This window comes from Elaeis guineensis, chromosome 3, assembly GCF_000442705.2.
Source record: "Elaeis guineensis isolate ETL-2024a chromosome 3, EG11, whole genome shotgun sequence".
NCBI lineage: Eukaryota > Viridiplantae > Streptophyta > Magnoliopsida > Arecales > Arecaceae > Elaeis > Elaeis guineensis.
Window position 1 is genome coordinate 127,932,479 of NC_025995.2, and position 25,128 is coordinate 127,957,606.

A 25,128-nucleotide genomic window follows, 5' to 3' on the forward strand; every position below is an offset into this window, starting at 1 on the left:
ATAAATACTGGGATGAAGCTTGACCCAAGTTAAATTCATTCTTTTGGCTGTAATGGAGAGGCTCCACAAATTCTGTTTCACCCACTCTTGATTTGGTAAAACCATGGCCATATTAGCGCGTCTATGTCCCGTAATTTCCAAGCGGAATGCTTGAGAGCAACCGTGGGTGGCCATCTTGAATGAAGGAGGAAGAATGGCCCCCTCCTCGTGTAGAGAAGAAAGTTGCTACCTTGGAAAGCGCGGTCCTAACCACCTGCCTCTGATGAATGATACCATGTGGGTTCTCACCAAACCCACCAGCATTTAAGTCGGCCTTCACATCTTAGCTACCTGTCATCAAAACGAGTGACGACAAAGTGACACCAATTTAGGTTCTTACACAACATTATTGATGACTTAATGGCATCAATAATTTTGCTAGACTTGATCTGAATAGTGAATGCTACCTCCCATACCCATCAACGTATACAACGATTTGGACCCGAACCAATTCTGTTCGACTCGAGCAATTTGCACCCTACCATGTTGCTTTTGGTCCTCCAAATTTCTCTCCCTAATTTCGATTCGTTCTGGATTCAGATGTGGATGTGATCCACCCACCAACTCACCCACCTCCCTGAGTTATAAATCTTGGGTCGTTCCCCTTCTCCTTGTACCCTTCTAAGATTGGAACAATCATCCGTATCCAGCAAAGGACAAGGAGCGAGGGCGGAATAAAGCAGGTACGATCATCTCTTTTCAATGTTTATCTGGATTCTTTCTTCGTGGTTCGTGATATCTTGTTCCAATATCCTTTTCCCCCCGAAAGAGGTGGTCATGGAGGAAATGGAATTGCCAAAATTTAAAACTTAAAGATGTTCCAGTTTCCATTTTCCCTCTCCCTTCATAGATTATTTTTCAGACCATCGCTCCCTTATCAAAACTAATGATTATAATTGACGGTGAGGATCTTTTCCTATTGGAATTGAATAAATTATTTTTCAGGCCATCTCTCTATTTTTCTTTTTATAAGACAAAAACCAATCTAATAATCTGCAAATGTGCAATGTACATAGCATAAATAGATTAAAAATGATCATCAGAAATTGTTTAATAATTTATAGGGAATTAAACATACATGAAAAGATAGATATCAACATAATATAATATAAAAATTGTGGGGTTGCATACTATGTTTTGACGTGTAGACAAAGGAAGCATATTATATTGGTGAGTGACATAGCTTCACATCAGACTGTTTATTTAAGGGTTAATAAAGATACTCCGGGCCATGGAGAGTTAGGAAAGAGTCAAGAGAATATCGAGATTTTGTAGGGTCTTCGTAAGTTTACTGCGCTCACACTCAACCTTGAACAATGCTCATTTAAATATAAATAAAAGGTACTTAGGATCACGAAGAGTTAGGAAAGAGTCAAGAGAATATAACTGTGTTGAAAGTATTTAAAGATCAGTTTGGATCATACACTGTCACATCAGCAAGTAGATGAAAGTGTATATAACCCGTGTATAAGCACAATAATAAATAAAGGGGTGTGTTGGGGGATACCGACCGACCCCGCTCACGACGGCTTATGATCGGACATATCCGACCGACCGACCAACGGACCGATCGACCGACCGGTCGACCAACGGACCGACCGACCGAACACCATCACCGGCCGATTAACGGCCCTTTATCGACTGAGGATATGTCGGTCGGGCAGATCTTTTCCACTCTTCCGACCGACCGAACTAGGAAGTCTGATGGCCGACTCTCGCAACATGCCCGACTGACCGTCGGAGGGGCCCGAATCTCCACCCGACGCCACATAGCTGGCCACCGACCTAGGGTCGGTCGATTCCTCCGATCGCCGTACAGCGGCCAGAGACTGTCAGCCCTGACAGCAGCATGCGGCACTGCCACCCAAGGGCGTTATCCCACCTAGGGCATTGTCAACCCTAGTGATTTGACAGCCCCACGGCGATGTGACGCTTTCACGGCGACTCTGACAGTCTACAGTGAGTGGACAATTTCTCAATTGTCCGCGCCATTAATGACAGCGCCGTACCACGCTCCATTATATATATCGGGGAAGGCAACAGTGCAAGAGGCCCGGGAAAAAACAACAGGCTTGCTCTCTCTCTCCCTCTCTCTCGATTGAGCTCTCTGTCTTCATTTTACTGTTGCCCAGTCACCTCTCTGACTTGACCGTCGGAGGGTCCCCGCCGGAGCCGCCTCCGGTCAGTGTGGACTTCCTTTTTTACAGGCGCTCGTTTCCGGCGATCAGCGACGAGGGGATTGGCCGCAACAGATTGGCGCGCCAGGTAGGGGAGGAGGCCTAGTAGATACTAATGACAAAGACAAGAGCCCAACGATCGAGGGTCACAGGGTCGGCGAGGCGCTCTTCCCGCCGGGAAGAGGCCTCTCCGCCACCCTCCGCGGCGGAACCCAGCTCTCCGCACCCCGCGGTGACCATGGAGGCGCAGATCGCGGCAATCGTACGGCAGATGACCGTGCTGACGGACGCGGTCAAGAGTCTCCAGCAACAACCGGCGGCGCGTCCGATGCCCTCCAGGAGCAGCCGCTGACGCCCGCGCCGATCTCCGTCGTCTCCGCACGAGCGCCTGCCACAGCACTCCCACGGAGAGCAGGAGGGGCGGCCACGGCGCGATGCCCGTCCGTCCCAGCAGCTCTCTCCTTCCCTGCTGGAACGGGTGAGGAAGGAGAAGCGACTGCGGACGCCGTCCGCCTCCCTCTTGGAATCTTCCGGAGACTCCACTCCTGGGGTCTCCCAGCACCGACGGACGGACGATTACGAACGCAGGTTCGAGGAAATCGACCGTCGGCTTGCGCAGTTGCAGGTGGACGGGCAGAAGTCTTCGAACGATGTCGACTTTCAGACCGCCCAACCTCTCTCTCGACTCATTCTCGATGAACCGATCCCCAGTCGGTTCAAGATGCCGCACGTGGAGCCCTACGACGGCTCCACCGACCCAATCGACCACCTGGAGAGCTATAAAGCTCTCATGACGATTCAGGGGGCAACCGACGCTCTCTTTTGCATCGGCTTCCCCGCCACACTCCGCAAGGCTGTCAGGGCCTGATACTCCGATCTTCGATCGGGAAGTATCCACTCCTTCGGGCAGCTCGAGCACTCTTTCGTGGCTCACTTCAGCACCAGCCGGAAGCCGCCGCGAACGTCGGACAGCCTTTTTTCCCTCAAACAGGGAGAAAACGAGACGCTCCGACACTTCGTGGCGCGATTCAATATGGCCACGCTTGAGGTTCGGGACCTCAACGAAGACATGGCTATCTCAGCCATGAAACGGGGGCTGAGGGCGTCCCGATTCACCTACTCCCTGGACAAGACCCTCCTCCGTACATATGCCGAATTGCTGGAGCGCGCGTACAAGTATATGCGCGCAGACGAAGGGGCCTCCGACCGACGCTCAACCGAGTTCAAGGGTCCGAAGGAAAAACGAAGGAAGGGTCGGGACCCCGCTGAACCCAGCAGGCCCCCGACCGATGGTCGGGTCTCGACACCACGACGGAACCAAAAGTCGCCCCGACGGCAGACTCTAAGGCCGACACGCCCCAGGTATGATTCCTACACTCCTCTCTCCGCCCCCGTGTGCAGATTTTGATGGAGATCGAGGGGAAAGAATACCTGCGACGGCCTCCGCCTCTGAAGGCAAAAGGCCTCGACCGACGAAAGTACTGTCGATTCCACCGGGGCCACGGTCATAATACCGAGCAATGCATCCAGCTTAAGGATGAGATCGAAGCTCTCATCCGCCGAGGGTATCTCGATAAATTTCGGAGGAACCCGCCGACTCAACCTATGGCCGACCGACGACCCCAGCCGACTGAGGAAGCGACCACCAATCAGCCGACGGCCGGGGTCATCAATATGATTTCCAAACGACTTGGCCTGGGGATGTCTGCTAAGGGGGAGCCCATGAAGAAGCCGCGCCCGGACGACGTGATTACTTTTACAGAAGAAGACGTTCGGGCATCCAAACTCCCCACGATGACGCTGTTGTTGTTTCGGCAACAATAGCAAACTATGATGTAAAATTTTTTTTGTAGATAATGGAAGTTCGACAAATGTTTTGTTTTACTCGACTTTCTCCCGGATGCAACTATCAACCGACCGACTTAAGAGGGTCTCCACGCCCTTGATAGGCTTTGCCGGGGACGCCGTCGCGACGGAAGGAGAAATTACCCTGCCTCTGACGGCCGGCACCAAACCACGGCAAAGCACGGTTCATTTGACTTTCGCGGTTGTCCAAGTACCTTCGGCCTACAATGCCATACTTGGACGATCCGGACTTAACGCCCTCAAGGCAATCATCTCGACGTACCATCTCCTCGTTTGGTTTTCGATAAGAAACGGGGTCGGGGAGATGCGCGGGGACCAACAGCTCGCTCGCCGATGCTTCCAGATCTCCGCTCAGAACGACGAGTTGAGGGGTTCCCTGACGATCGACAAACTAGACCAGCAGGAGGAGGAAGAACGGGGCTCGCCAGCCGAACAACTCGTGTCAATCCCGATTGCGGGAAACCCTGACCGAAAGGTATGGGTCGGGTCTCAACTACCCGACCCAGAACGGCGATGCTTAACGGAGCTGCTAACGGCCAACGCCAACATATTTGCTTGGTCGGCAGCAGATATGTCAGGCATCCCCCCAGAGACAATAACCCACCGACTCAACATCGACCCGACGATGAGGCCGGTGAGGCAGAAGAAAAGGTCCTTCGCTCCCGAGAGACAGAGGGCCATCGACGAAGAAGTGGACAAGCTGCTCGAGGCGGGCTTCATCAGAGAAGCTACGTATCCCGATTGGCTCGCCAATGTCGTTATGGTCAAGAAAGCCAACGGAAAGTGGAGGATTTGCATCGACTACACCGACCTGAATCGGGCCTGTCCAAAAGATAGCTTTCCACTTCCAAAGATCGACCAGCTGATGGATGCGACGTCCGGATTTCGACTGCTCAGCTTCATGGATGCCTTTGTCGGGTACAACCAGATCCGAATGGCGCCTGAAGACAAGGAGCACACTGCCTTCGTGACCCCCAAGGGCTCTACTGTTATCGAGTGATGCCCTTCGGGCTGAAGAACGCCGGCGCCACCTACCAACGACTTATCAATAAGGTCTTTAAAGACTAGATCGGACGCAACATGGAGGTATATGTGGACGACATGCTGGTGAAAAGTGCGCAGATTCCAGATCACGTTCAGGATCTCGAAGAGACCTTCCGCACTCTATGACAACATCGAATGAAGCTGAATCCGACTAAGTGCGCTTTTGGGGTGACCTCGGAAAAGTTTCTCGGATTCCTCATTTCTCGGAGGGAAATCGAGGCCAACCCTGAGAAGATAAAGGCGATCATCGACATGCGTCATCCGAACACCAAGAAGGAGGTCCAGCAGCTGAACGAAAAAATGTTTCTCTCAGCCGGTTCATTTCTCGATCAGCTGAGAGGTGCCTCCCGTTTTTCAAAACTTTGCGGCAGGTGAAGGGTTTTTCTTGGTCGGATGAGTGCCAACGGGCCTTCGAAGATCTGAAGAAGTACTTGGCTTCCCCGTCGCTGCTCGTGAAGCCGCAGGTCGGGGAGACCTTGTATCTCTATTTGGCCACCTCCACTGAGACGGTCAGTTCGGTGCTCGTCCGAGAAAATGAGAGCCGAACCCATCAGCCTATCTACTATACCAGTAAAGTGCTCCACGGCGCTGAAGTTCGATATTCGAAGATGGAAAAGATGATTTTCGCCTTGACCATCTCCGCACAGCGACTCCGCCCATACTTCCAGGCTCATGCCACAGTGGTTCTCACCAACCAGCCCCTAAGGCGATATTGCACCGACCGGACACATCGGGACGACTGACAAAGTGGACGATGAAGCTCAGCGAGTTCGACATACAGTACCGACCGCGGCCTGCCTTAAAGGCTCAGGTCCTGGCCCAATGGTCGGGAGCTGCGGACCCGGGATGAGACGCGGTCTCCGAGCCAGACCCGGTCTCCACCTGGGTACTGCACATCGACGGAGCTTCAAACGCTCAGGGGAGTGGGGCTGGGTTCCTACTCACCAACTCGGATGGGGTAGTAACCGAGTACGCCCTCCGATTCGATTTAAAGCCTCCAATAACCAAGCCGAGTACGAAGCGCTCCTCGTCGGCTTAAGGATGGGAGGGAACTGGGCGTCGACAGCCTCCGGGCATTCTCAGATTCTCAGCTGATCGTGGGGCAGGTCAAAGGTGAATTCGAGGTGCGAGATCCGGCCATGGCCAGATATCTCCAGAAAGTGAAGGACCTCGTAGCGCGCCTCAGGTATTTTGAAATTTTCCACATCCCTAGGTCGGAGAACGCCCGGGCCGATGCACTCTCCAGACTGGTGACTTCGGCTTTCGACTCTTTGGGTCGGACGTTCGTGGAGAACCTCGAGCAGCCGAGCATCGATCGGGTCGAAGAAGTACTACAACTAACAGCCGAACCAAGCTGGATGGATCCGATTATCCGATTTCTGACCGACGGGACCAGCCCTGAAGACCCCACGGAGGCCAGGCGGCTCCGATGGTCGGCCTCCCAATATGTGATCATGGATGGCCGACTCTACAAAAGGTCGTTCTCCCTTCCCTTGCTTAGGTGCTTGGGACCGACCGACGCAGACTATGCTCTCCGAGAAGTGCACGAAGGGATCTGCGAAAATCACTTGGGGGGCAAGTCTCTAGCCTACAAAGTCCTGCGACAGGGTTACTACTGACCCACCATGAGGAAGGACGCGTCTGAGTTGGTCTGGAGGTGCGAACCTTGCCAAAAGTATGCTAACGTGCAGCACCGACCGACCAGCCAAATCGCTCCTATTGTCGCTCCGTGGCCTTCGCTCAGTGGGGGGTCGACATTCTCAGTCTTTTCCCTCCAGCATCGGGTCAAAGAAAATTCGTAGTTGTCGCCATCGACTACTTCACCAAGTGGGTGGAGGCCGAACTCTTGGCGCAGATTACCGAACGAAAGATGGAGGACTTTGTCCAAAAATCCATCATCTTCAGGTTCGGATTGCCGCATACCATTATCACCGACAATGGGCGGCAATTCGACAACCAAGACTTCAGAGATTTCTGCGCAAGGTTTCACATCACGCACCGACTGACTTCAGTCGGGCATCCACAGTCCAACGGCGAAGTCGAGGTGACCAACCGGACCATACTACTCGGGCTCAAAACCGATTAAATGAAGCCAAAGGCCTCTGGGTCGACGAGCTAGGCTCCATTCTGTGGGCTTACCGAACGACCCCCCGCGTACCGACAGGGGAGTCGCCTTTCGGTTTGGCCTATGGGACGGAGGCGATGATCCCACTTGAGATTAGACTGCCGTCTACGAGGGTCGAGCGGTATCAAGAGCCGGACAACTCCGATTGTCGGAGGGCCGACTTAGACCTCCTTCCCGAACTGCGAAATGAGGCTCAACTTCGCATGACTTCATACCGATAGAAGGTGGCCCGGTATTACAACGCCAAAGTCAGACCAAAGCTCTTCAGGCTTGGTGACTTGGTCCTGAGAAGGGCGGAGGTCTCGAAGCCCCTGGACCAAGGGAAGCTGGCTCCGAACTGGGAAGGGCCCTACGTGGTAGCAGACACCTATGGGCCAAGGGTTTACCGACTAGAGACTTTGGAAGGGAAACCCATTCCCCGAACATGGAACGCCGACAACCTGAAGTTGTATCACCAATGAACTTTGTACTCGTTCATTTGGAATACAAATTTAGTTTGAAATTTCGGAGTTTTAACTCTTCGACTGACGATCAACGCTCACCAAGGTCGAGCACCGACGTGCCGACTCGGACTTGGTATCCGCTGAGACCGACGGCACCATCGTCGATGATACATCGGACTCTTACAAAGACCGATGGATGGGAGTCACACTCCTTCGACGGTCGACGAAACAACGGACTCTTACAAAGACCGATGGACGGGAGTCACACTCCTTCGACGATCGACGAAACATCGGACTCTTACAAAGACCGATGGACGGGAGTCACACTCCCTCGACGATCAACGAAACATCGGACCCTTACAGGGATCGATATATCTATATTGACGGGAGTTGACACTCCTTCTACGATCGTACTTTCGGGCCAGACAATCGGCTAACCTACCGACTGAGCCCCGACCAAAGAAAGGCGGAGTGCCTATGCGACCGCCCTCGCGACCTACCGACCTAGCTACGGTCGATCGAAGGATATTCGGCTTGCCACCGTCTATCGCACGATACGACCTCAGTCGCGTCCATGACTCACCGACCGAGCTACGGCCGGCGGGAGATATTCGGTTTACCACCGTATATCATGAGGCGCAGTATGGATACCCGACACAAGGATATCGGGATCCGACTTATCGGTGCTCCCCCGACTAAATGCGCCGGACGACATTCGACTGAACGCGTCGAAAGAGACCCGACTACCGAACCTTTATTCGGGGTCGGTCGACTTCCGACTCAACGAACGCGCCCGACTCACGGCGGGGGAAGGACGCCCGACTTACGACCTCGACCATCGAAGGCCGATCCAAAGTCGGGATTTGTTCTACCTTCGTGGCGACGCGAGTTGCCGAACGTCCTAAACAACTTATATGAGTTGGCAACTTACGTGTTCAGATGCATTCTGCAACACATGAAAGAAAGAAAGACAGGCAGAAGAAAAAAAGTTTAAGTCCAAGACTGATTTCATTCAAGGTCGAAAGAAGCTTACAAAGCCAGGCCGAAGCCCAGTTACAAGTGTTCTAAGAAGAAAAAACAAAAAGGATAAAAGACGACAAGGCCGCGGTCATCCTTCCGAGTCAATCTCCTCGACCGATGGAAGTCGGGGATGACCGGCGTGTCCACCGCGATCGGCACTGGGTCGACGGCCGAAGCAGGATCGTCGGTCGACAAGGGATTGGCAGTCGGCGACGGGTCACGAGTCGCGGCCGTCTCTCCTTCGGCGGCTTGTTTCTGGACGGCATCTCCCGCCACGGCGACGCCTCCCGACGACGGGTCGGCCATCTCTTCCGTGGCTTGATCCTCGGCTCCCGACGGAACGATACCGCTGAGATCCAGCTTCGGGTACAGGGCTTGGACCGCATCCCGACCGTCCTCGTACCCCACCCGGTACGATGCGAAGTCAGACTCCAACATTTCCTCCCGGTACTGGTCGGTGGCGCGGAAGTCGTCCACCGCCCGACTTGTCGACTCCTTCGCCGACCTTGCTTCCTCTTCCGCCCGGCTGAGAGAGTCCCTTGCTGACTCTACCTCTGCCTTCGACATGTCGGCGTCGGCCTGGGCGATTGACAGATCCTCCTCAGCTTTGGCGAGCTTCTCCAGGCTGACCCGGAGCTGCTCGCACTCGCCCTCGAGTTCGGCGGTGACGCCGTCACGCTCGCGCCGCAGACGGTGCACGGTCCGATCCTTGCGTTTGGCTTCTTTCCGGGCCGACTTGAGTTTGGACCCAAGATGAGAGACCTCGTCCACCAGCTTCGCCTCCCGGTCGGTCGACTGCTTCAGGTGGTCGACCAGCATTGCCCGGTCGGCTTCGGCCGCCGCCGCCCTGTCCTTCCAAGCCACCCGGACATTCCCGAACCTCCGGTACCCGGCTTCAAGTTCGGACATAGTGTAGATCAGTTGCCGACATGAGCGTCTCGTCAGGAAAGCAAAAAAATAAAAATATTAAGGAAAGAGGAGGCGAAGCGGTACCTACCTCGATCATGGTCGGGTAAAACGACGATAACATCTCGGTTACTTGCCGAGACCTCAGCGCCTCTACGTCGGCTGGGAGGAGGATCCCCTGGCACAGCCTCCTGGCCAGGTTGTGGTCGGCCAGCGCCGACGCCCCTTCGGGGAACTGAGCGCTGGGCGACACTGTGCGACTCCCCGACCGAGTGTCGTCCGCGGGGTCCATCGAGGCTTTCCCCCGATCGGCCACTCCGACCAACGGATCCGGTAGGGAGGGGATGCTCGAGTTTGACGCGGCACCCCCCGTTGTGGCTGCAGATGCCGTCGGATGATGTTTGGGTTCCCGAACGTCGTCCGACGCCACGCCTGCCGGCGAAGCCGCCGATATCCCTTCCGCCGCTTCCTCCGTCGGTCTCTCCTCCGGTTGCACAGCCGGAGCCTCGAGTGCTACACCGGCTCCGACTGGTCGGTCGCCGATGCCTCGACGGTCGGCGCGCTGTGGTGGGCTTCTTCGGCGGGCGCGAAGGTCCTGCCCCCGATGCCGGCCTCTTCCTCGCTGCGTACTGACAGATTTCGGCGTCGGTCGGCCTCATCCTCGGAGGTGTCCCTGCGATACCGACGGAAATATTAATATAAGGATAAGAACGAAAGCCGAATGAAAAGACAACCGATGGATCGGGCGATACCTAGACGGGGGACCAAGCTCAGGCTAGCGTCATAGAGGGCTTGTTCGGTAACAAGCTCCCTCTGCTTCGGGACCGACATGTCCTTGAGTCGGTGGAAGTCCTCCCGGTCGTCCGCCTCCACCCGGCTGTTCTCGTTTGCTTCGGTTCGGGGCACACCCCAGTGAGATGGAAAGCCCCAGGGAGAAGAAGATGAGACGAAGAAAAACTGGTTCTTCCACCCGTGGATGGACGATGGAAGACCAGTGATGAAGGAAAGACCCTTCCGGGGTTGAAGAGCCACCACCCTCGGGCCTTAAGGTGGGGTCGGAGCACAAAAAATGCCCGGAAGAGAGAAATGCGAGGGTTGGTCGGCAGAAGCTGACACAACAAGGCGAAGCTGATTATTAGTCGGACAGAGTTCGGCGCTAGTTGCGTCGGACAAAGTCTGTAATAATCCAGCAGATTTCGGACGAACTCCGAAATCGGAAGCCGAAGACCCGCGTGAAGATCTTCGACGTACAGCGCCAATTGACCCGGCGGAGGGTTGTTAACCCGACCGCCGACCCCTGGGGCGGAGAGTTGAAACCGCTCCGGGATGCGATACTGATCCCGAAGCCGATCAACGTTCGGCCCCGAAAGCGAAGAAACCTCAACTTCCGGAGTCGACCGAGGGTCATCGGTCGGATTTCCCGACCGAGCCCCCCGAGATGGATTCCCGGCCATCGCACCAGAACCAAGGGAAAGCGAGGCCGAAGAAGAAGAAGAAGAAGAAGAAAGAAGAGAGGATTTAAACAGAAACCACGGCTGAGGGAAAGGATCACGAACCCGAAACGGACCCTTTAGAGAGCGGAAGGGGAGACGACTGTTGGCGACGACGGAGGAACCACTCGGACAGAGTCTCTGCAGCAAATTGTTCAGGGTGGGGCTTCGAGCGCAGGTGGTCCTATATATATAGGGCCGCTCAATGGCCATGTTGACCCCGCGCCGACCGAGGTCCCCGGATGGGCGACACATGGCGGCGTCCGGGCCCTCCTTTTGACCCGATGGTCCGGCGCGCCCATCCCGGGAAGGCCGCACCGCCCTCATTTAATACGGAGGACGCCGGCCCCAACCACCTCCGACACGTGGCAAGAGGGCCGCGGTTCTAAATTTAATCGCCCGCGGTGATTCGCGTTCCCGATGGGACGCCTGACAGCGCCCCGCGCTCCCAGGACCGGCGCTTGACGGCGGTTTGCGTTCCCCAAAAGGCGTCGGACACCCGACCACCTGACACCAAATCATCCGGTACCCGATTGCCTGACACCAAATCGTCCGGCACTCGATCACCGACGTAACACCTGATGCCGACTGGACGGGACGTCTGACACCGACGTAACACCTGACGCCGACTGGACGGGACATCTGACACCGACGTAACACCTAACGCCAGCGAATCGCTCGGCATTTATGAGACACCTGGCGTGGTACCAACTCGCGGTACAGTCGAAATTTGGCCTGCGGCGAATCCACTCCTTTTCGCCCGACGTTGCTGTCCAAACGGGGGCATCGGCCAGCGCACCGTCCGACTCAGGAGTGGAGGGGGGCAACTGTTGGGGGATACCGACCGACCCCGCTCACGACGGCTTATGATCGGACATACCCGACCGACCGACCGACCGACCGACCAACGGACCGATCGACCGACCGATCGACCAACGGACCGACCGACCGAACGCCATCACCGGCCGATTAACGGCCCTTTATCGACTGAGGATATGTCGGTCGGGCAGACCTTTTCCACTCTCCCGACCGACCGAACTAGAAAGTCTGATGACCGACTCTCGCAACATGCCCGACTGACCGTCGGAGAGGTCCGAATCTCCACCCGACGCCACATAGCTGGCCACCGACCTAGGGTCGGTCGATTCCTCCGATCGCCGTACAGCGGCCAGAGACTGTCAGCCCTGACAGCAGCATGCGACACTGCCATCCAAAGGCGTTATCCCACCTAGGGCATTGTCAACCCTAGTGATTTGACAGCCCCACGGCGATGTGACGCTTTCACGGCGACTCTGACAGTCTACGGTGAGTGGACAATTCCTCAATTGTCCGCGCCATTAATGACGGCGCCGTACCACGCTCCACTATATATATCGGGGAAGGCAACAGCGTAAGAGGTCCGGAAAAAAACAACAGGCTTGCTCTCTCTCTCTCTCTCTCGATTGAGCTCTCTGTCTTCATTTCACTGTTGTCCAGTCACCTCTCTGACTTGACCGTCGAAGGGTCCCCGCCGGAGCCGCCTCCGGTCAGTGTGGACTTCTTTTTTTGCAGGCGCTCGTTTCTGGCGATCAGGCGACGAGGGGATTAGCCGCAACAGGGTGCATATACAACTTGTGAAAATTAAAAATAAATATTCCACCAACTCCATGAAAAGAATGAAGGAGACATAAAAATGACTGCAAGAACTGTTTTAACGTTTATAACGATTCATAGGGAATTAATCCATCTTTCCATTTGCATGGAAATAGAAAATAGAAAAATAACAAAAACTAGAAGCTTTTTTTTTTTCTTTGCCCCCCTGCTACGTTAGAGCAGCTCCCAATTTTCACTGATACTCCAAAACTCTCTTGAAAAGGAGTTATGCTACGTCAAATGATTATTGTGGGTTCACATGCGTATGCTTTAACACGGATCTAATGATAGTGGGTAGGTCCAAGGAGATTATGTGCACACCTAACTTGGTACGAAACAAGCAACGTCATCGACACCCCGATGACTTGGATGAATTTGTGGACATCTCTGAAGTACAGAGTTAGCCAAAAGCTATATATATTAAAATTTTCAGGTTTATATTGCATGCGCTGGTGCAGACGGGTTAAATGGTCTGGTGTGGGTACGGTGGTCGCGACTCATGGCGTAGCTAGCGCCGTGTGTTCGCATGCGTGTGACTCCGGCTTTGTGTGCGTGCAAAGAGTAGATTCTGGATTTGTGCATGTCCGAAAAATAAAATATTGATTAGATTTGACAATGGATCGGATCAGATGTAGATTTGAATCAATTCAAATCCGATCCAATATCTTAATTTTTTAATCTGAATCCGATATATGACCTGGGATAATATTTTTTTTATTTATATCTTATTCGATTGGATATCGGATATCCGTTCCATCTAAATGAGATTTTTTAGATGAAAATAAAAATATTGGCAATAATCTACTATCATTTTTCATTCATTGGTCTTAATCAAATCTAAAAATCATAAAGTTAATATTTCATATAACTAATTCATATTTGAACCATATATATATATATATATATATATATATATATAATATATATATATATATATAAAAGTTTGGATTGAATCCGGATCAAGTAATAGGCCGGAGTGGCTATCATCAAAATCTAATACAATTTAAAATATAAATTTATGAGATTTGAATTGCATCAAATTAAAATTCGATCAATAGGTTGACCGACCTTCGTATTGACTACCGGTTCGTGTAATGTAGAACAGCCTAGTGGCTGTATATCCGCGTAAAACAACTAAAAACTGCAGGCGGTTTTGAAGAAATTTTCTAACGGTTCGGTCACAGCTTAGGTGGGGAATATTTAAGGATGCGAGCCTTTAAAAAGATGCTAGCTGGCAGTGTACAGTTATATGTACTTACTATTACTGCCACAGCGGTAGCTGCCACTTGGAAAATGGTGGATCCTACCACTGTAGATAGCAAGGGCCAGCTGCTTCCGTGATGCTTTTCATTATCTAAAAGATTACTCTTTACCCACACTTCGTTGGACATTTAACGCCTCAAATTATTAGGTCTAGTACCCTTTTGGATGCTAATAGTTATGATTACATGCTTAAAAGATTTTGAGGCCTCGATTGCATCCCCTTTATCATACATACACGCATATTAGAGCTCTATCCATTCTTTATGCACCCAAGCTGGAGAAGAGTCTTCGTTGCCAGTGATTCCATTACTCGCATATTACTTTGATAAGATGAAATGTTGAGTGAGAGCCCTTGTTTCTTCCCAAATGTTCCCCAACTTCATGATCTTGCAATTCAAAAAGACATCTTGTGCATATCTCACAACAATAAGAGAAATATATATTTTGATTATTGAGAGGTATTTGCTGAAGAGTAGAGGATGCTTTGTCATGTACTATTTTATTCTTTCTCAGGGAGAAAATATTCTGCATAGTGGATTGTTTGCATGTTTAGGGCAGTTAAGCTTCTCTGAAAAGAATGTCCTCGACTCAAATTGCAAAATAAATAGGGAGAGATGGTTGTACTAAACACAACATAAGTTGGTAAATTAGGTATATATTCTGTTCAATACTTTCTCGTCTTTGTTTGGGAAGTGCCAACCTTTTGACTATTGCAATTAAAATGTCATATGTGATATGGCATAAAAGAAGATTTGTCTTGACAATGACTTGTGATATTACTCTAGAACTAACGCAATCTTATCCATCAACCCCATTACACTCACTTTAAATTAAAATGCGATCTTAGCTTGGTTTGGATCAAGCTTGGGTGACATCAAACACATGCAAATTAACCAAGCAACATACACGAGCAAGATAGTTTGGCGTGGTAGTCCCTCCAAAAGCATAAACCTTGTCCAGGTAATAAAAATTGAGCGAATCATTGTTAAGCCTGGAAGAGTAGACATGGCACGAACCAGTTTTTCTTGTCCCACCAAGTTGGTCGATAGGGTTCGAACGGATACGGCCGCATTCCGTGTCCTAACGCGAAGCAGTCGAGAAGTCAGGCAACCGGGCGGTGACCGCATCGCACCCCGACGACGCCTTTTGAGAGCCTGCGTGCTTGAAGAGGTTGATGCTTCGCATGAAAAGATGGGGTCACAAAAAGAAAGAGAATTTTATCATTGTGTTGACGTCACCGGCTGCACATTGACCAATGACCATGCCACGTGAGTGTAATCCAGCCCACAAACCCCATTCCACCATCGGTAATTAATATAAACGATACTTCATAAAAGATAAAAAAGAAGAATACGTTGCAAATGGATTGTTAGTTCATGTATCCTTACCTTCATATGTAACTATGATACTCCAAAACCTAAACTTAGAGATATTATTGTTTGGACTTGATCTGTTGCGGAGCCGATAGATCACTCCAATCAGAAGACATTAACATAGCCAAACATAAACAAATAAAAAAAAGGAAAAGAGAAGCTGTATTGCTTTCTGGTTCGATTAATCTATTAGCTAAACGGTGGATTAATCCATCAAAAAAATTTTATCTTAACTAAAGCTTTCAATGGGTTTTTGTCAAACTTACAAGCAAGATCTAATCCAACCATCAGTGGATGTGGTTGGATACATGTGGAAGAAAAATGTTTAACCTGATTAGCAAGTTTCTACGATATAGCAAGATATTTTTAAAGTATTTTACTCCATGCTCAGACACTAAATGAAAACCTAATTCTGTTGGGGATTCTGATTAGTTAAAATTTAATTACGATCTACATGGTTTATGCTTGAATTGCTTAATTTTATATTTTGAATGTGGATCATATTCCGGGCAACCAACTACATGGTCTCATTTTAAATACAACAGACCCTAGTTATACCATGTGAAGGTAGGCCTTCAATTTTTCAATTATTTAGCTCAGAACTATTTGGGTCTGGTCATGTCTATGTGGGTGCCGCACTTGGCGCTAAAAATAACCCAAAAGTGCATAGATATGCACAAATATGATGTACGTGTTTACGTATGTGTCCTCAAGTCATTATATAAAGTACTAGATTTTGATAGTTACAGTGTTTTTGGTGAAAGCACTGCTAGTCATTATAGTATCACTTGCCATTAAAAGGCAAAGGAGGGTGGTGGAGGAAAAGAGAAGAAAAAGCAGTCATGTCATTGAAACCCCCTTGTTGGGCTTTGGTCATGGTCATGCATGGAAGCATTTCCCTAGGAGAATCGAATCAGCCCGCCATCCCTCTTTTTTTTTTTTTTTTTTTTTTTCTCGTGTTGCTTTCTTTTCACAGTTTAACATCGGCCCTTTAACTTCACCCAAGAGAATGGAAGGCATATCATCCTATGGTTTTGAAACACCCTCATCACTAACGCCATGAGCAAGAAAGAGGAGCAAAAGCAAAAGCAAGCCCACTCAAATAAAAACGCGAACGGTCAGAAAAAGAAAAGGGATGTGAAGTTGCATAGATTAATATCAAACATGAGAACAAGGTGGGGGAGAAGGGATCTAAAACAAAGGAAAAGATGGTCAACACCATCCTCGAAGACTACTTCCATTGTCTTTCTTTATCGAAGCTCACCAGTTTTCCTTTACTTCTTTTCTTTTGGGTAATTCACTTAGTGCATGAAAATTAATAAAGGGATGCTTTCTCCCTCTTCAAAATTTCCTTGAGTCCCTCTCAACTCCGAGAAAAAGATAAAGAACACAATACAACCCATATATAGTTTTATGCTTATCCCACTTTGAGGTTCTTGGCTTAGGCTTTATCTTCTTTCGCAAAGATATGGAACATACACATAAAATATGAGAAGTCGTACCTCTTACAAGAATACAATATTGATCATTAAAGTATTGTTTGATATAACAGAAATTTCATCTAAATTGCCGAGAGGATGGAGACCTATATGTGAGCAAGCTTGATCTATTCCGTCCTTTTATCCTCAAATCGATCAAATACTTTTGGCCCGAATTATACATATAATTAAAGGAATATTTGCTCTCTAGAAAAATGTTTGAGAAAGCAACGGCTAGTTTCCTAGCTGGTGACCGTTAGGGAGTGGGTTTTTGAGTAAAATCCCTAGCCTCCTCGTCTAGGACGAGAATAAGAGGCGCGTCTTTCTTGTCAAAGGCTTTTCTGATGTGTGGAATATTCACTCGGTCTGCTGATTGAGATTATTTATGTGTTCCATGTTCCTTCTTATCCAATCCCAGGTCAACATGAAAGCACCTCCCTCAAGCCCGAGCCACGTGGACATGAGCTTGTGGTGACACATCAGCATGGAACACCACCCCCCCCCCCCCCCCCCACCCCCCTCGATTCTCTTGTGAAGGCCTGTGGACAGCATTATGGTGTGGGAACTGGAAAAGATGGTAGGCCCACATTGATTTCTTTTTCGTACTAAATCAAATTCTGAGATTTAGCAAGTTTTCATCCTTAATGCTAGCTCAGTCCTCCTGGAAATATAATCTAGTATATATGACTAACTTCTGACACTAGTAAATATTTGTATGGCATGCAATCAGCACGCGAATAAGAGATCTAGGGCCTTTTGAATTATTGTTAAAGGAATGTCTCCAAGGTGAATCTATGGCCCTTTGAATTATTGATAAAGGGGAGGGAAGGTGGTAAAGAATAAGTGATCGGAATTGGTTTTAGCAAATATGGGAATTTATTCCAAGGGTAAAATCATAATCTATACTACTCCATCTTCAGACTACCCCACAAAGCTAGCTCTACTCAGGTTAGGCATATATATATCCGCTGCGACAAATGGCAAGTGCATATAAAGTTCTCCAAAACATGCATGCATCTGTGAGCTGGTGGCGTTCATGGTTTCAGCAAATCGAACTGCATTCAAATGTCGCGGTTGGTCCAATCATATTACAGATATATAATTAGACTTCAATCAAAAACTAAGTGTCGCTTAGTGGTCCATGGGAACCATTATATAGTTTCGCCGGCTGAGACATATGGATTCGAAATGTGAAAATCGCGGCATCAGAACATCCATTAGCATCGTTACAAAGTAAATGAGATTTCATGTCCTTTTAACTAAGATATGTGGGGTGAGAATCATGTAAAGAGGGGAGGATGGAGGCCAGATACGTACCGAAATTACTCTCTAGCTACACCATGATGCACGAACTTCACTTCTCTCCTACCCATGTCTAAAAAGATGTTACTAAGAAAGCCAATTTCAAATTCTCCCAAATTTGTCCATCTTTAGCATCTCTCTCAATGCCTTTCTCTTCTTTTTCTTCTTTTAGTTCTCTGTGATTCCATTGTTCAAAGAGTGCCAGTGAAAAAGAAAAGAGGAACATCCCCGGGCCTCCACACCCAATCTTGATTCCGAATAATTGAGGCCCGCGCGCGCAAGTATAAAACCCCCCCCCCCCCCCAACACCGTCCTCCAAACCCAAACCACAGCAGCAGACAAAGCTCATCAAGCATTCCTCTCATCTCTCCCACTCCTCCACCCCCGTCGTTTCCTCCCTATCACCTTCTAGCTAGCTAGGTAAGGAAGCCCTTCTCCAACCCTGCTTATTCTCCTCTTCTTAATTTCTGCTTCCATCTGTTTGTGCTCTTGTATATATGCTTTCATTCCCGGCAGAATGGCCTGCCTGCAATGACCTCATAGCTGCATCTCATGGCTCACTCCATTGCATAGCAGAGTCTCATGCGATCCCAAGTTCAAGCGCTTGGTGCACAAGGCTTGTCACCTACTGTTAGTGTAGTTTCACAAGGAATTAGTATCGCTTTATATATGGTACCAGTATGGTTTTAAACTTCCAATTATAGAAGCAGGACCTTGATATATTATTTCCCTGCTTTACTTCGATCTCTTTCTCTCCTTATTTTTGTTCTGGTTATTCCTCTTTTGGCTCTTATTTCCTAGCAATGCAATCTCCTCAATTAATTATTTCTGTAAAATAGTATCTAGTCGAAGAAAGATTTGTTCAGCAATAATCTTTCCTTCTTTTCTATCTCCTAACTTATTTTCTTTCGTTTTCTCCTGTTAATGTTGGGATGGTGGCAGGATTTGAGAAGATGAACAGGAAGCCCGGAGATTGGAACTGCAGGTCCTGCCAGCACCTCAACTTCAGCCGCCGCGATTCATGCCAGCGGTGTGGCGAGCCAAGGTCGAGCAGCGACTGCTCGGATTATGCGAGCTTCGGCGGTGGCCGCGGGGGCTCCTCCTTTGGCTTCAGTAGTGGATCCGATGTCCGCCCCGGCGACTGGTACTGCTCCTGCGGCGCCCACAACTTTGCCAGCCGTTCCAGCTGCTTCAAGTGCGGTGCTTTCAAGGACGACTCCGCCGTCAGCGGTGGTTTCGAGGGCGCGGATGTGCCGCGCTCGCGGGGGTTCGGCTTTGGCGGCGGCGGCGGTCGTGCCGGCTGGAAGTCTGGGGACTGGATTTGCACCAGGTGTCCTTCAATCCTTTATGTTCCATCTCATCCTTCCTGCCTTGATTTTTCTTTAGAATATTCAGATATTAAAAAAAAAAAAAAAAAACTTTTTAACCCTTCTGCCCATACTCTTCTTGCATGCATCCATGGTTGTGCCGATCGAGTGCATCTCATCTACGCACGCAGTAATAGACACCCAGTTTTTGCCATCTTTTCTCCTGTTTAATTTCCTCACAAAAGAACAACTAAGAAGGTTGTAGATAAGAGAGGAAAGGAACAGAAACAAACAAACAACACACATTGGTTGTTGTTTGGTACCTTGTCTATGTTCTAGCTAAGGTCAAGGTTGCACCTATGGAGATCGTACGGTTGGAATCACCTAGGTGGCTGCCACTGCCAGGCACTACTGGTATTTACCTCGGCATGTAGCTGTTGGCGATTCAAGAGTGGGCCCTTGCCCCTCCATGAAAGTACAACGTTCGTCACGCCACCTCCCGAGCAATATATATTTGTAATGTAGATAAATTCACCATGGGTAAAATATAAAGTCACCGTAGATCTGATGCATTTGGATAGCCTGCATGTATTCGATTTGACCCGGTTCCATGTCCATCAATATGCTTGGCTAATTTCGTGCCAACATGTCATCAGGTCCGGCTGCAACGAGCACAACTTTGCGAGCAGGATGGAATGCTTTCGGTGCAATGCACCTCGGGAGTCCGGTAATCCACCTCTTAACCTTTTAATGAAGATTTGCTTTTGCATTTTTCTATTCTAATTAGTGTTTCATGTTTCATGTGGCTTCCGATTGCAGGAACCGAAGTCTAAGAAGTTGACTAAGTGAGATAACGTGAACGCGAGAGATGAGATCATATGATATAGTAGTAGTAATATTGTCGAGCTATTAATTACTGGTTTTGCTCCTACTGGACTATTGCTTTTTTTTTTTTTTTGGTTTTGAAGCCCTCTTATGGAACCATGGTTGAATACCCGTCTTCCATGTGGGAGTGTCCTGTCTCAGTTTTTTGTTTGCACTTTGGAGTTGTATCCCCCAGCTTCTTTCGCTTTAGAAGTATAAGTTATCTAGTTGTGTTGTTGCCTCTCTTATTAAACTATTTGGAAAATTATCTTGTGTAATGTCTTAAGAATGGGCTTCTAATTACCCTATGGTAGGGTGGGTGGTGGTCCTAAGTTCCTTGAATGCTTGCTCTAATGGCAAATCCATCGTCTACTTATGAATGGAGATAGACATTCGTATTCCGGCAAATGCTTTTGTTCTTTTTTGATGAAAAAGGGAGGAATATTCCACCCAGTTTTGTTAAAAATATGAGGAGAAGGAAAAACGTCATATCAAGCGTCCAATATATTCCGGCAGATGTTCTCTGCCAGGCTCTGTCATGAATGGGATATGTTGGATTATGTTCTCCCACCCATAATGCAAGTGGTCCCTGCAGGAATGTCTTGGGAAATGACCATTCAAGCTGGTTCATATTTCAAGAGTACTTAGATCTAGGAACGTGATAATAGGCCATCATTAAGGCTCTCTTGCAACCATTGCAGCACAAATTATAGATTTAAGATTCAAGGGATCGATATCATTTCTGAAGTATAACTTCAATTTTCTCAAAAGAAGAAAAGGGTTCAATTTTGAACGTTGAATGGTGACTCATCAGGCGGCCTAAAGAGAACCTCGATCTGCGAATGAAGAGAACAGGATACCCGGAAGTGTAGGGCCAAAGTTTTAAGTCCATTTCGATCCATTCTTCTAACATTTTCTCTGCCAGGATTGAACCTCTCTTGGCTTTGTAATTCCAAGATATAATTCCGGCTTGCGTGAAACACCGACTTAATTTACACCAGACCTCATTCCTTACCACGAGAAAATACATGAAAAATTAACAAATAATGCTCATGTTTGATGATGGTTACTTATCCTCATTCAAGACCGAACGTTCCCTTCTCTCCGAAGCCTGAAGTAGCATAGCAGATGCTTTCAAAAGCTAATGTCATGATTCTTCTATCATTATCTGCATGGTCTAGATATCTACGCATGTTTCTCCAATTACTAGCGAGGGTTAATTATCTTCAAGATTTGCTTCAAATGGCTAAAGCGGAAGATTCTTGAAACATTTATTCCTTATCAATGTTGAGTTGGACATAATTCACTATTAAATTGGACATTATTAGTGAAGAAGAATATGTCTACTAAGAAAACATTCGTTGGATTGCTTACCTTGGATTCTCTTATCTTTTGAGCTGACTTTACAAAGGCTTCCTAGATTGAGCTCCTCCATGTGCGTGCTATCTGAGTAATAGAATCGGTCAAAAGTCTATGGCACATTAATGAATGTTTCCCTCCACCCTCCATTGCTTCCAACTTTTAGCAAGATTCTTATCCCTCCTTTAGGCCAACTTTATGTTACTTCAGCTGTGCGTTGGTTTTCCAGCTCTTATCATTATCTTGTATGCAAAGCTAACTGATTAATTAAGAGCACCTGTGTGGTGTTATCTTCTTGGTTAATTTTTTTCGTGCTGCATCAGTACTTGTATCCATCTAGCAAGTCTTTCATTATTCTGAATGTGATGACACATATATAGACGCAAGTCATTCAAAACCAACTTGGAGATGAAGCTGAGGCCTGCGTGTTTCCAACCAGCAACTCTGTGGAACTTCCTTCGACTATGAATTTGATGCCTGGATCACATATCCCACATGCGCAACTACATTCTGTCTTCTCTTGAAGGACATCAGAATATCTGTTTTGGTAGACGACAAACTCTTCCATTTAGTTCGTTCAGCTCCATGTTTTCCTGTTCCTCACTGTAAACTATATGTCAAATTAAATAAAGATCAGAAGGAAAATAAATCATTCCTTGCGCCCCATAGTATGGCATTCTCTTTGCAAAGATGTGACACTGCTCCCTCCTTTCTCTGGATCACTTTGGACGGTGTCTTAGCCGACCCTGAAGTATCCATCTAGTATCGTATGTTACCAGTTAGCATGTGTCTCCCGCGAGCCAAAGTGTAGTTTGAGCTTAGTAGGCTTTCGAAAAGCTTAACTGGGGGAATTGAACATGATTTCTTGAACAAATAAATCTGGTGAGAAGATGGATCCTACAATAAAGCCATGTTCGGTGTTAATTTTGCTGCACAGAAGACAACAAAATAAAATAGACCAACCTGAAGACATGAAATAGCCGAGGAGCAGCAACCTCCATACATATATACGAGGCTGTCCCGAAGCTGCTGGTAGCTAGGAGGTCCCCGGTGCAGGCAAGGCATCGATTTGTCCCGTCGTGGGCCACTTATCTATCGACAATCAGAGTTATACTTGTACAAGAACGCAGTTCTCGCAGAGCTGCCAGTGTTACGTACATGATGGAGCTTCGAGTGGTCGCATCGAGTCGCATGTGCCCTGACTCACCCTCTTGCTTGTTCTGAAAGGTCAGATATATGTTTCACTCCAACTTCCTACCAGGATCGATCATGGCGGTTATACTATCCTCTCCTCTTGAGAGGGAGTCTGGAAATAATGGCAATGATCCAAACACGACAGCATCTCTAAATTCCATTTGAATGGCTATACCATATGATCACGAGATCATGGAGAGTTGTTCCAACCTAAAAGTGCTCGAGAGCCTGTTTGGATGGTTGGACTCAAAATTTTTTAAAATTTATGGTCGAAGTATTAGATTATAATCTATGTTTTTAAGTATTTAGGATGATCATCTTTTGAGTGGACTGATCTCAATCTCAATAAGGAGAAAAATATCACTTCAATAGATTATTTTTTTTCTCCTATAGGATTCGAATCAGCTTACTTAAAAGATGATCTTGGATATTTAAAAATATATATCTAGTCAATTTATAATCCAATATTTTTAATGACTGAACCACAATTCTCTTGTAATTTTTTTCATTTCTTGTGATCGTTCCTTCATGCCCCCATCTTTGGGGTGAAATAATATCTACCATCGGGCCAACCATGGCCATTGCCCTTGACCTCCAATAATCGGCTATTGCCTTTTAATTTTCTTCCCAATTTATTTTTCAATCAAAACCTTCCACTCTATGAATTGCCTGAACACTTCATCTTTATGTTTAAGCATAAACACCCAAACTTTTCTACAATAATCATCAATAAAAGTTAGAAAATACCTGGTACCACCTTTAGAAGGAACACGGGCAGGACCCCAAAGATCAGAATGAATATAATCCAGAGTAGCCTTGGTTCTGTGAATTGCTGTTTGAAAGTTGACTTTCTTCTGCTTCCCAAAGATGCAATGCTCACAAAAATCTATCTTATCTGTACTCTGACCACAAAGCAAGCCTCTCTTGCTCAACATAGTCATGCCCTTTTCACTCATATGTCCCAGTCTCATATGCCAAAGTTTAGTGACTTCTGATTCTGACATAGAAGGGAATGCAGCAGCTGCTGCACCTGTAACTGTAGTGCCCATAAAAGTGTACAAAGTACTGAACCTTTTGGCTTTCATCAAAACAAGAGCACCTCTACAAACTCTGAGAACTCCACCTTCAGCTGAATACTTGCACCCATTGGCTTCAAGGGTGCCTAGGGAGATGAGATTCTTCTTCAAGTCAGGAACATGTCTAACTTGTGTCAATGTCCTCACTATGCCATCATGCATTTTAATTCGAATTGAACCTATCCCAACAGTCTTGCATGGGGCATTGTTCCCCATCAAGACAACTCCATCAATCTGCTCATAGGTGTAGAACCAGTCCCTGTAAGGACACATGTGGTAGGAGCAACCCGGATCTAAAATCCATTTATCTTTAGATCTGTCAATATTAATAGATAAAACATAATCATAAGACTCATCTTTTACAACTCCAATCTCTGCTGCATTCTCAGATTTTTCTGCTTCTCTTTTCTGTTTGTTTTTCAACTTATAACAATCAATTTTGATGTGTCCTTTTTCTTACAGTAATTGCAGACTTTAGACTTGTTTCTTGACTTTGATCTGCGCTCTTCCTTCTTTTTCTCAAAAGTTCTCTCTTGAGACCGGCCTTTAGTCACAAGACCTTCAGAAACCCCTTCACTGCTACCACCAGTTAAGTCCCTATCCATCAACTCTTTCAAAAATAGGAATGATTTCACATCTTCAATAGAAATAGAATCTCTACCATAAAGTAGAGTTTCTCTAAAGTGTTTAAATAATGGTGGTAAAGAGCAGAGCAATAAAAGGGCTTGGTCCTCATCTTCAATCTTGACTTCTAAATTCTTTAGATTCATAAGAATAGAATTAAATTCATCAAGATGAATTTTTACAGATATACCTTCAACCATCTTCAACATAAAGAGACGCTGCTTCAAATGTAGCTTGCTGGTGAGGGACTTTGTCATGTACAACGACTCTAACTTGAACCACAAAGCAGCCGCTGACTTCTCATGGATGACTTCCCGCAGAACTTCGTTCGACAAGCACAACTGAATCGCAGCCAGAGCTTTCTCATCCATCTCTTATTTCTCTTCTTCAGATAATGTGGCCGGCATCTTTTCCTTTCCAAGTAACGCCTTCTGCAACCCCTGCTGCGTCAAGATCGCGCGCATCTTAACTTGCCAAATACCGAAACTAATATTCCGGTCGAACTTCTCGATTTCGAACTTCGCAGCCATCTGGAATCCTTCACAA

The 25,128-nt window shown here is 47.9% G+C and overlaps 1 protein-coding gene across 3 annotated transcripts; it reads left to right on the top strand.

The window, feature by feature from the left end:
• The first annotated feature begins 605 nt into the window (after positions 1-605).
• Positions 606-20,602, top strand: LOC105040188 (RNA-binding protein involved in heterochromatin assembly dri1). 3 transcript variants are annotated; one of them, XM_010916604.4, is made up of 4 exons: positions 606-722; positions 19,101-19,488; positions 20,122-20,192; positions 20,285-20,602. In XM_010916604.4, exons 2-4 carry the CDS (start codon positions 19,112-19,114, stop codon positions 20,296-20,298), a joined length of 462 nt encoding a protein of 153 aa, XP_010914906.1. In that variant the 5' UTR covers positions 606-722; positions 19,101-19,111; the 3' UTR covers positions 20,299-20,602. The 3 variants fall into 3 exon arrangements, with proteins under 3 accessions (XP_010914906.1, XP_073111075.1, XP_010914905.1); XM_073254974.1 differs by lacking the exon at positions 606-722 and adding an exon at positions 17,412-17,433; XM_010916603.3 differs by lacking the exon at positions 606-722 and adding an exon at positions 18,430-18,578.
• Positions 20,603-25,128: the final 4,526 nt, after the last annotated feature.

What these genes read in the sequence shown, in the direction of transcription:
- LOC105040188 (XM_010916604.4), top strand. Translation starts at nt 19,112, where the DNA reads ATGAACAGGAAGCCCGGAGATTGGAACTGCAGGTCCTGCCAGCACCTC. An exon ending in GGGGACTGGATTTGCACCAG is followed by an intron (nt 19,489 to 20,121) that starts GTGTCCTTCAAT and finishes ACATGTCATCAG; the next exon opens with GTCCGGCTGCAACGAGCACA.